The 12,685-nt window shown below is 36.7% G+C and overlaps 1 protein-coding gene across 1 annotated transcript in view; it reads right to left on the bottom strand.

The window, feature by feature from the left end:
• Positions 1 to 1,689: 1,689 nt before the first annotated feature.
• The window catches only part of Pcsk1 (proprotein convertase subtilisin/kexin type 1), a 47,025-nt gene continuing 36,029 nt past the window's right edge, over positions 1,690 to 12,685 (bottom strand). The window contains exons 11-15 of the mRNA XM_021208402.2: positions 10,813 to 11,046; positions 10,023 to 10,180; positions 8,965 to 9,098; positions 6,684 to 6,845; positions 1,690 to 4,539 (exon numbers count right to left, since the gene is read on the bottom strand). Of these exons, the coding sequence (XP_021064061.1) occupies positions 4,162 to 4,539; positions 6,684 to 6,845; positions 8,965 to 9,098; positions 10,023 to 10,180; positions 10,813 to 11,046 (1,066 nt within the window). The 3' untranslated portion in view covers positions 1,690 to 4,161. The remainder of the gene's footprint in view (positions 4,540 to 6,683; positions 6,846 to 8,964; positions 9,099 to 10,022; positions 10,181 to 10,812; positions 11,047 to 12,685) is intronic.

Raw genomic sequence — 12,685 nt, 5'->3', positions numbered from 1 at the left:
GGTATCTGTCTAGAAATTTGTCCATTTCATCCAGGCTTTCCAGTTTTGTTGAGTATAGTCTTTTGTAGAAGGACCTGATGATGCTTTGGATTTCCTCAGGATCTGTTGTATGTCACCCTTTTCATTTCTGATTTTGTTAGTTAGAATGCTTTCCCTCTGCCCTCTAGGAGACTGGCTAAGGGTTTATCTATCTTGTTGATTTTCTCAAAGAACCAGGTCCTGGTTTTGTTGATTCTTTGAATATTTATTTTTGGTTCCACTTGGTTGATTTCACCCCTGAGTTCGATTATTTCCTGCCATCTACTCCTCTTGGGTGAGCAAAAATGAAATCTTAATGACATTCATGCCTATACGAACAGCACTTAGGAGGTTGAGGCTGCAGGATTAAGATTCTCAGGCCAAAATGAAGTATGTCGAAAGATACTCTAGAAATAGGGACAAGGTAACTTGATACTGGAGAATGTTACAATAAGTGAAACAACTGAAACAGAAAGTCCTGCAATGACCTCATCTGTAAGCAGATGTTTACAAAGAGTGGAACAGTAGTTTTAGAGAAGGGGAATTGGAACTGGGGAGATGGAAACAGGAAATAGAAGGATACAGAACTGTAGCCATGTAGGATAAACAAGTGAACCAATGTAGTTATGTAATGTCTTGTAAATTAATCCTGTCATAAATCATGAGATGATGATGACTAACTAATGGGGCCGAAAGCTAGTTTACTTTACTTTAGTAACAATTTTTCTATATTTATATATGTTAGAACATCATGTTGGTATTACAAATAGAAACATACAGACCTCTGACCCACAGTAATGGGAAGACTTTGAGTATGTCTAAGCCCTGTTAGAAAATCCCTCTTGAATACTTGAGATATTATTTCAGTTCAGATGAATGACATCTTAGAGGGAAAAAAATTGGTTGTCAGGAAAAACCCACTTTCAGAGACATAATGATCAGTTTCTAAGCTGGTAGAAATTCTAGGTGCATGTGTGTTGCAAGTGTCCTGAGGATGAAACTGGAGGTTCAATAAAGGGATGTCTTAGAAGGGATCACATCTTCCTCTTGTACATTGGCTATAGAATGAACTGTCATAAATAATTTCTCTGAGACAGGGTGTCCTTTCCATTTTGCCTGCCTTGTCTCTTCCACATCTCAGTTATGTCTCTGTCAGAGAGTTTTCTTGTGTTGTCATGACCATGTAAGCCTGGCTTGGATGAGAAGATAAAACATGCCTGCTTAAGTAGGTACTTAATTTACCTCTAGGAAAGCCTGGCTTTCTGAAAATGAGTTACTCAACATTTTAACATAAACATTCTGTTTTTTTGAAAGTTCATTGGAAAACATTTTGGGAGAAAAAGAGAACCTGCTTTGGTTGGAAACATGAGATTTTTCCTTCTTGACTTAGTGAGGAACCATTTATTCTTCTGAATTATTTACATATTCTGTTTAATACATCAAGTGTATATGAGTTCTATTAAGAATTCTACGGCCATGTTAGACTGTTAAACTCAGTTGTACTTTGTATTAGGATATTAGATAAACACAACTTTTAGTATTACAAATTATAAATATATATATGTATATATGTGTATATACATACATATATATATATATATATATATATATATATATATATATTACATACACACATACATACATACATATACTTTTCCATTCACAGGGGGACATACCTATCAAAACTATTTTATTGGATGAAACATTCTTATTCTCATGAAGACTATTGGTTCTTTAATATACTTTATTATGCCTTTTAAAATTCTGTTTGATAAAAGCATTGGTACATTATAAATACCTGTAAAGAAAATATAGCTTAAAATTCCAAGGGAAATATTATATAATTATCCTTTTTTAAACATTTTCACAAAAATCCACATAGGCACTAAGAAAGACTGACAAAAATATTTTTTTATGTCTAGACAATATATACTCCAGGTTGGAAACATTAAAGCCTGGAATTTTCTAAATATTAAAGCTTATCCAAGTGAACCTTTGGCTATAGCCCATGAGTTGGCTGGGGCTTGGAACAGGAAAGTGTTGGGTTGACCTCAAATGCTTTCATTTTTTTAAATCACATATTAATTGTCAGTTAGTGATTCTGTTCTTTAGGCCTTTTGTAAGTAGTTGAAATTTAATGTTACAACTCTTAAGTTCTTTTCAGTTGTAATATGCTATAAAAGTAAACATGTCATTTAAATCTTATAGTAAACACAATGAAAAATCCTCAAAGATAGGGGTATCAAGGGCAAGGCTCTGGAGAGGGCTTTGTTATATACAAATGCTAATGATTCAACAGAAATTGAAAATTTTGTGCTACTAAACATACTCAAAGCAAAGGCAAATAAGCTGCCTTTCTGAGCTAGCTAAGGGTTAGGAGTGGGCATAGACTTGTAGAGAATTTGCAAACAGAAACTCAGTTGGAGAAATCAGGTATGGGTCGCTAGTTAATGAATAGTACAAATGAACATTCAGGTGAGATAAGATCAAGTGTTCATAGGTGTTTTTAGGATCCAAAGTACTCTTTTTACTTATAAATGCATCAGTTTAACTAACTTACAGAAAACACAATTAATGGCAGAGACTGCTTGGAAATAATTGCAGGAAATATTTTTCCTAATGTATTTGTACCCTATACAGATTCACTTAGAATATGAGTGGGAAAAGTTACATGCATAGAAAGACAAACATCACATTTTCTCTTTATGTAGAATCTGGATTAGATAAAAAAAGACATGGAATTGGAAGTGGTAACACTTGTGAAGAGCAAGAGAACAAGCAAGGAGAGACAGAAGAGACAGTAATGAGGGCTGGACATTGGACAAGTTCATGAAATATGTGTATGAGAATGTTAAAATGAAACCTTACTTCGTACAACTAACAGATCATAATTAAAAAGGGATAAATGACTACTGGATGCTGAATAGTAACAAATAAAGTGGATATTGTAAAAAAAATAAGTGGGTTAGGGAAGGCTGGACTCTAAGTCTTAACTTGCAAAGTGTTACCTCTAGCTAGCTATTGCTGTGATGGAAGATGGGCTTAAGAATCAGGTTTCATGTGAGATCTCACACTTTCATCAATCCTTCACACTTCTGAAATATTCTGCATAACTTACAGGAAGTACAAATAAGATTTAAGTGTTGCCGACCTGTTTTCTGATTTGAAACATGGAAGCATTTTGGTAAGAATTTGAATATTGTCCTCTGAAATTAGAGAACACCCTGTGGTATCCAGAAATGATCACTCATATAGAGAGCCAGAAGAACCTGTCTTAGGAACACAGCTTGCAAAAGGCATCTTGTTGTTTCTCTGCTTTATAAACATTTTCCCCGTTATTGCATTGATTCTCTGCATTTTGAGTGGCTCCTTGTTATTTAAACAAAACTATGACTAGGAATTTGCCAAAAATCAAGCATGAATTAGTTCTTTGAGTTTTGAATTTGTGGTGCAAAAAGGAAACATACAAGGCACAAGGGGAAAATAGAAGGCCAGGTCTTACAGAGCATGGGTCACAGCCACCTTTTGACCCTCAGAGACCTCTACATGGCACTCCAATCAAGAGGAACATTGTGTGACTATTTTAGCTAATATAAATTTTAAGATCAGTTTCTGAATTTAAATAAGACATTTTATTCCAGCTACTCCTAAGTGGCCAATGCATGTTGTAGATAGAGTATGAACCTATTTGTGAACTTTCTCATTCGATACTTTACAAATGCTTCCTTTTTATCAAAGTTCAAAGAACCCCATTGCAAAAATAGGGAACAGGATAAACTGTAGCAGCCAAAATACCTTTGTTGATTACTTTTCCAAATAAAAGTGGATCTCCCACTCTTTTCCTATTCTTGTGAGATATGAAATGGGGAGGTGTTAGGAGCTTTTCTACTGTAGTAAAGGGCTGTGTCCCAAGCATGACTGTAGAAGGAAGTTGCTTCACTTGTCTAGACAGGGAACACTTCAACACTAAGACCAATGATGAAGTTGGCTTTCATTTTGGAAAGTGCAGTTTGAAAGAAAAAGTAAAATTACAATGAAGGACATTATAAGCATAAAAACCAGGGACACAACAACTCCAGACCCAGGAACATCTAAGGAAAAGGAGGCTGCATGAAGATTCCCAACTCAGGCAACACACTTATTTTAATTCTCCTCATTTAGAACGTCCATGAGAGCTTGTAGCAGCCTGTCATCTCTATGCTTATAAGGTTTTGTGTTATAGAATACATCAACATAGTCACTGTACAGACTGTCTTCAGAGCCTTCAAGCTTGGAGGGCTTGTTGAGCTTTTCCAAGGCTTCATAGAAACTTTCATAAGGGATGCTGAACTTTGCACTTGGAGACTTCTTTGGTGATTGTTTTGAAAGTGCATTCTTGCTAAAAGCACTTTGTAGGAGTCGTAGCATGGCCTTCGAAGGAGTTCCTTGTAACTGCTCATCCCTTCTGCCCTCCACATTGCTGCTGCTGGAGTTTTTGGGTATCAGGATATTTCCATTCAGGCTTTTTTGTGTGGGCCACTCCTGAAATACAAAATGCCACCAACAAAGGCAGAAAGCTCATTATTTACAGATAGACAAACTAGCTGCAGCCCTAACACAGTTCCACTACAGGTCCCCTGAGAAGCAATTTGGAGAGTGGAGAAAAAACAAAGCTTGGAGTTATATGGGTTTGCATTTCAATATTTATTTTTCCACTTCCTGATCCAGCTTTGACATCTTTTTTGGTCTCCCAGAATTCCAGCTATAAAGTAGCAATCAGAACACTTCCATTTCTGGTGGTTTTGAAGATTGAGATTATGCAAGTATGTATTCAGGGTACTATTTTTCTTCACTTTTAAGCCTACCATAATGGAACCTATTAGGAGAAATGACATTAAATATTTAACCACTTACTTGTAAGGCACCAGTTGATTGTTGTGTACAAAAGCAGCTGACTAGAGAACCCTTGACCTTGCTCTTGTTAGAATATACTGAATTCTATTGAATTCTGAGAAGCTCATAGGGGAGAGAGGTCATGGGGCAGGAAGCTGGAGGTCTGAAAAATAGCTATTTGTTAACCTTTACGGAAATACTGTTGTTCTCTAGGACTTTCCATGATACCAAAATCTATGGATGCTCAAGCACTTTGCATAGAATGAAAGGTATTGCTAAATGATATGTAGATATCCTCCAGTATACAGTCTCATCTCTAAGACATCTGTTAATGCTTAGCACAATAGAAACACTACATATTTAAGGGAAATAATATACTTATATATTAATTACAGAAAATCCATTCTAGATAAAGTAAGTCTGTACATGTTCAGTACAGAGGCAGTTGTTTCAAATAATTTTGATCTGGGGCTGGTGAGATGGCTCAGCGGGTAAGAGCACTGACTGCTCTTCTGAAGGTCCTGAGTTCAAATCCCAGCAACCACATGGTGGCTCACAACCATCTGTAAAGAGATCTGATGCCCTCTTCTGCAGTGTCTGAAGACAGCTACAGAGTCCTTACATATAATTAATAAAAACAAAACAAAACAAACAAACAAACAAACAAAAAGCCGGGCATGGTGGCACACACCTTTAATCCCAGCACTTGGGAGGCAGAGGCAGGCGGATTTCTGAGTTCGAGGCCAGCCTGGTCTACAGAGTGAGTTCCAGGACAGCCAGAGCTATAAAGAGAAACCCTGTCTTGAAAAAACAAAAACAAAAACAAAAACAAAACCCAAACAAATCAAATAATTTTGATCTATACTTGATTTGATGGACTACAAGATTTTGGATCCCACCATATGAAGAAATAATCATATTTCAATACTCTAACAAGTGAAAGTCCTTTTAATACTTAGAAAGGAAGCTAGGAGAAATACTCACAATGTGGATTTTCCTCAGATGCTGTGGAGAAACTGAGCCTGGATTCTGCCTAGTATAATACAAACAGGACCTAAACCCTAGCTGAAGCTTTCTCAAATCTAGTTTATAAATTCCTCATGTAAGTGCCGTGTCTTGAAACCTCCTAAAACATCAAGTTTAGAGATGTCTAATTTAGGACAGATCATTCCACAGATCCTGCACTGTGTTAGATGTTTGTCTATAGGGAAACAGATGCTGTTTCCTTAAGGATTCTGAGAAGGACAAAGTCAGTAGTTCCTGGACCAAGAATCACAATTGTCTATGCTGGCTACCCTTTGACATTTTCCAAGAGAAATTCTGATTTCACAGCTCTGCTTAATAATGACAAGGCCTGTCAGCTAAGTGCCAATTACTAAGCAGAAATTAGTAATTAGTAATTAGTAATAAGCTTACATGATGTGACTTTCCAACCTTGGTTTCCTTACTTTATGTCCCTTCTGTCTAAGTTACAAAGATTACCATTAAAATGCAATAAGATTGAACATTTTGAATGTGTACTGCATTATAATAATACACAATATATTATAATAGATATAAAAGAGAACTTGATTTGTAATATGCAAGTTAGGGAATTTATCAACTTTAATTAATAAAATTAAGATTTAAGTACAAAAGAAAAAGCAGTGGCTCATCCAGTTTGAAATCATCAGTTTTTGTCTTCTAAGCCCCCTCTCTCTATGCATATGTGAATTCTTCCCTTCTTAAAAATTAGATGCATCTCTCTTCACTTATTGCCTAGTAAGGTCTAAAAGAGAACATGGTACACAGACCTCCACAACATTCACCATCTTTTCTACTCCTCTCCTGTCATTCTGGACTGTATTGTAGGACGTGTATACACGAGGCTGCTTCATGTGCTCTGGCTGAGAAGATGTCCCATGCAAAATCAACTTCCAGTTCACAATCCTTCCTTCATTTTGCATTCTTCCAGACTGGTTAAAACAAGCACACATGTATTTATTTTAGTTTGTGTTTCAAACATAAAATGAGCTTATTCAAATTGCCAAAAGAATCTCATAGTTAAAATTTAATTTTAAGGCATTGTGTATTCCATTTTTAAATATTTATTTCAAAAGAAATGACTGGATAAATCAATTATTTTAATAAAAACCAATAGTTTATAAGCCAAACAGTTTGAAAAACTGACTTATTGCCTCACAACCAAGTATCTAGTTTTAAAAAGCAGAGTTCTCTATGTAAATCTCTTTTGTCACATTGGTTCTGTTTTAAAAAGATGATTGTCCCTTAAATATCTATAAGTCAAAAAGTTCTAAAGGAGTGGAGTCAAATGTGTAGATTTGAGATGAAGTGGCTCTGTCTTGGCAAGTCAAATTATTTAGCTTCTTGCAGCTGATATTTAGCTAAGGAATTAGAGAGGGACTGGAGAGGTGGCTCAGTGGTTAAGAGTGATAACTGCTCTTACACAGGACACAGGTACAATTTCTAGCAGTCAAACCCCCTGTAACTTCACTTCCGGAGGATCCAATGCTCTCTTCTGGACTCCTTGGGTACCCAAACAAATACATACATACATACATACATACATACATACATACATACATACATACGGACAGAATACCCACCCACATGCAATATCTATTTTTTTAGGACCTGAGGAAAGTTCAAGAATAGCACTAATAAATAATAATATTTTCCTCTTATAACAGGACTTGCTTCAGTCTTCATTTTCTAAGCTATAATTAAAATTAGTTTCAAGTGTATGTGTGAGCATGTACATTGTGAAACACACATGTGTGGAGATCAGACACCACTTATGTGAGTTGGTTCTCTTCCTTGACTATGTGGTGTCCAGGGATCAAACTTAATGCAGGCTCAGCTTGAAGGCAAGTGTTCTTGACCATTAAGTCATATTATTAGCCCTATTTCAATGATCTGGAAAGTCATTCTCTGAGAAAAGGTAGAAAATATATAAGTTGCATTAATTGGTATCTTTAGAAGTTTAAACTGATTTTTTTTTTTTTAAATTATCTAGGCAGCTGGGCGGTGATGATGCATGCCTTTAATCTCAGCACTTTGGAGGCAGAGGTAGACAGATCCCTTGAGTTTGAGGCCAGCCTGGTCTACAGAGGGAATTCCAGGATAGGCAAGGCTACACAGAGAAACCATGTCTAGAACAAAACAACAACAATAAAATTATCTAGGCAGTGAGATCTGTACTGATATTCTTATGCTTTTCTCTCAGAACTCAGATATAGAACACCATCCATTTATATCACAACCTCAGAGAAGCAGGGGAAAAATGCACAAAGAGTCGAGCTACTTGGCTTCATGCCAGACACAGTCCTGCCACTTCATCCTTGTGGCATTGTCCTTTAAAGCATGCCAGAAAATGTTAGAACAGATGCAGTATTTGAAATGCTGGGAATCAGAAGGATTGAAGGATTTTTAGATTTCAGACCTTTCCAGTCTTAGATTGTTTATTACAGCTTTATAAGGTGAGTGTCTCTATTTTCCAAAGTCTGGGATGCTTTACAATTCTAATATTTTTGAGTATCATTGGGCTCTAGAAATAAAAAATTTTTAAAAAGTAGTGTGTTTTTTTGTTGTTGTTGTTGTTGTTTGTTTATTTTGTGTGTGTGACTAAAAGTAGAAAAAAAACGATAAAAGATGTCTTGCTGACATCTTGCTTGTCTTCCTGAAACAGGAAGCTATTATATTACTCAATGAGAAGAGCAGTGTAGTAGTAAGGATGCTTTCTTGTAACTCCAGCAAAGTGTCATAGCAAAGCTGGTGTCACACCTGGCTCTCTGCATATGTATAATGCCGGGGATTACAGGCCACTTGGCTGGCTGCATTTAGACTTGGTAACTTCATTAGTGTATCTTTTCTCCTCCAGTACAGAATGGCTGAGTTTAGCAATCTCTTAAAATTATTGCCTAAATAACCAAGTGTCTGGACAACACTACACTTTTATATTTCTTCTGCTAAAAAATGATCAGGTCATGTTCATTATGACTTAACTTGTGATGCCATCCACATTGTAAAGTATTTGAAAAATGATCTCTTTTTTGTCTTTTTATTTATACTTACCATGTCTGTAATTTTCAATGTCCAGGTGCCTACAGGATTCTCTCCCCATGTATGAACAGACATGAAGTCCCAATTCTTAAAGCCATTGGGGGATGTATCCCTTTCCCTTTCAGCCAACAGTACAGTGCTGGTTCCTATTTTCATACAGCAAATATAAATTAGAGAATATCTTAATATGACAGTCTGGTCTAGCATCTACTAGTGGTAATGAAAGATGAGATTAGGTCTGTCAATGGGAGGGGGTGTAAATCTCAGTAGTATTTCATAAAAACTCTAGGGAATCTAGAAAGTATAACTGTAATCAATAGAGCCTACTTTAAAACTTCAAGATTTCATATGCTAAAAAGAGATCATAGAGTTAGACAGCTCATCTTTCCTTGTCTATTATCTATAGAAATTGAAATTACTCTACTGAATCACTAAATGACTTATTCATTTACTATATTTTAATTTATTCACTTGTATGTGCTCACACACTCATGTGCATGTACATGTGTGTACCATGGCTCATATGTGGAGTTAAGAGGATAATTTGTGGGAGTCAGTTATCTCCTTCTATCACTTGGTCCTGGGGAAGGACATGAGGCCATTAGGCTTAGCAGCAAGTGCCTTTATCTGCTGTATATCTTACTGTCCTATTAACATACATACAACTTCTGTTTGGGTTGTAGTTTATGTCTCAATAGTCATTAACTCATCTTAACTAGAACTCTCTCGGCAAAAAGACAAAATTTATATTACCATATATCCTTATTTATATGGCTGTGAAGATTTAATCCCTATTCTCAGCTTTACGAATCACAATCCCTAACTTCCTATTGATTTCTTCAGTGTTCCTTACGTATCTATAAGTTTTGAGAATTACTCAAAAAATTTACTAATTGTCACATAAGAGAAGTGAATGTTTATTCTTTTATCTTGGTAAATGAACAAAGGTTGAAAATAGGTGATTTTAGAAAAGCTTATTAATTAGCATCATTTAAGCAAAGACTCCTTTTCCTATCCAGACACCAGTGGGAATGAATAATAAGAAGAAATGAGTGGTTGTTGAAGTTTACCAACAGCAGAAGTGAGTGTGACATGAAGGTCTCCTCTACGAGAATATTCAATTGTTGCTTCAAATTGCACATGTTCCAGTGACTTGATAGCATTTTCTTGTCCTTCACAAGCTCTTGTTGGGATTTCAACAATCACTTCTCCATTAGCTTTCAGGGCTCTACATACAGTAGAGAAGCAGAATTAAAGAAAAAGTATCTCTCCTGCCATCCATTGGTTTGTTTGTGACAGTTGCACACAGATGTCTTGGACAGATAATCAGAAAGGCTTATTATCAGTAGAATTCAATTCATAATTATCTATAGATGAATTGAATGCATAAGAAATTGAAAAGAAACACATATAAGTATATGATGCTATTTTCTATAGAATCAAATTCAGACAGCTTTGTCTTCAATTCAACAAAAGTGGTCCATGAATAAGATCCTCATGGAAAAATTAATTTTGTGTATAAGGTTTTTCTGAGGTATGTTGCTGGGCTTTCAAGGCTCTGGGGTTTTGAAGAAGTGGATTTTTATCATCATTATGGTTGCCTTGATAAAACTATGTAAGAGTCATAGCAGATTCTACTTCCATGACCCATTTGTGATGAGCCAGACATAATCCATAAAGGGCCCTACTTAGAAGAAAATTCATCCTGACTACCCATAGAGAGACAACCACAGAGAATACTGTTAAACTCTGGGTCCATCTATTACAAAAGAACAAGTATATGAGAAAAGGTTGGGTGACAACACCTTAATCTAGTAGTGCTTTGGACATAAAGTGGTTTAAAATTCTGGGGATACTTACTTAGGCTCAAAGTTATTGTCTTTTACAACACATTCTTTCTTCTCAGGCACGTTTCTCCAGGTCCTAGGATCAGCCAAATCCACCAGAGCTTTGGCATTTAGCAAGCCAAATCCAAATCGGCTGTTCACCATCAAGCCTGCCCCATTCTTTTTCCAACCTGGGTTATTGGCCAATGGGTCGTACTCAGAGGTCCAGACAACCAGATGCTGCATATCTCGCCAGGTAAGATTTGGGCTAGAAAGAAAGTTATCCAAAGTATCTTTTAGGAAGAAAATGAAGTATTCTTGTAAAACTGAGTGCTAAAATTAAGCATCTCCTTTAAGGGATTATTATGTGAACTTTAAAAATATATATACTATTGCTTAATGTTATGTACTTTTATTTAGAACTCCCAATACAATATTAAAATTTCTCACCTATAGCATGTAAATTAAACATTTACTCTCAGTAAAATCCAGCCTCAGCACTGTTGAAGTGTGAAAATTTGTCCCTAACTCTTAATTATTTTTATTTATCTAAAGCCAGTTCTTCTTAAAAGCATAATAACACTTCCTTTGTGTCTCTAGTTGTGTTCATAGAATGCTTTAGCACATTTCAGCATTATGAAGCCTCACTGACGCCTTGTTTTTATCATAGGAAGTATCAGATGTGAAAGACAAGGGTTTGCAACCTACTCAACACATCTTACCATTTAAAAAAAATGTAGTCAGAGCTCCATATCCATAGGTTCCACATACTTAGAATTTAGCCAAACATAGATTAAAACTATTTGAAAAAAATTTGTATCTGTATTGGTATGTATATATTTTTTCTTGTTACCATTCCTTAAACAGACCAGTCTAATGGAATTTACATTGCATTGTATATTTTAAGTAATTTTTAAATTACTATACCATTTCAAATAAGAAACCTGAAGATTCTGGACCTGATCTTTGGCAGATATTCAGGAATGACAACAGACCAAAACTCTCAAGAAATTCTTGGTTTCATGGGATTGTTCTTGAAAGACACTATGTTAAATATTATTAGAATATTCAAGCAGGTGTTTCTGGTTCTTAGGGAATTTGAACAGAGGTGTGTAGCAATCAGGGTTGGAGAACTGGGGGTAGCCACCAGCATGTCCCAGATGACAGGAAAGCAAGAGGCTCCCAGGACCCAACAGGGATAAGATTAGCTGAATTGTCCAACAAAGGGGAGGGAGAACCTGTAGAGAACATGTCCAGAGCTTAGGCAAGGCCACCAATTGGGGGATGGGGCCACCCACTCATATCCAAATTCTTAACACAGAAGGGCTCCTGTCTAAGGAAATACAGGTACAAAGTGTGGAGCAGAGACTGAAGGAAAGGCTATCCAGTGATTGCCCCACCTAGGGATCCATCCCATATACAGACACCAAACCTAGACACTGTTACGGATGCCAAGAAGTGCTTGCTTACAGGAGCCTTTTGTAGCTGTCTCCTGAGAGAGGCTCTGCCAGAGCCTGACAAATACTGTGGCTGATGCTTATAGCCAACCATTGGACCTAGCATGGGATCCCCATTGTGGGAGTTAGAGAAACAACTGAAGGAGATGCAAGGGCTTGCAATCCCATAGGAAGAACAACAATATCAACCAACCAGACCCTCCAGAGCACCCAGAGACTAAACCACCAACCAAAGGCTACATATAAATGGAGGGACCCATGGCGCCAGGCACTTATGTATCAAAGGATGACATTTTCTGGCATCAGTAGGAGGAGAAGCCCTTGGTCTTGTGAAGGCTGGATTCCCCAGTGTAGGCAATGCCAGTTAGGTGGGGGTAGGTGGGTGGGAGGAGGAGCATCCTCATATAAGCAGGGGGATGGGGAAAGGAGAGGGGGTTCTGGAGGGGAAAC

The sequence above is a fragment of the Mus pahari genome, chromosome 11, assembly GCF_900095145.1.
Source record: "Mus pahari chromosome 11, PAHARI_EIJ_v1.1, whole genome shotgun sequence".
NCBI classification, from domain to species: domain Eukaryota; kingdom Metazoa; phylum Chordata; class Mammalia; order Rodentia; family Muridae; genus Mus; species Mus pahari.
This window is presented reverse-complemented; position numbering and strand designations above follow the sequence as displayed.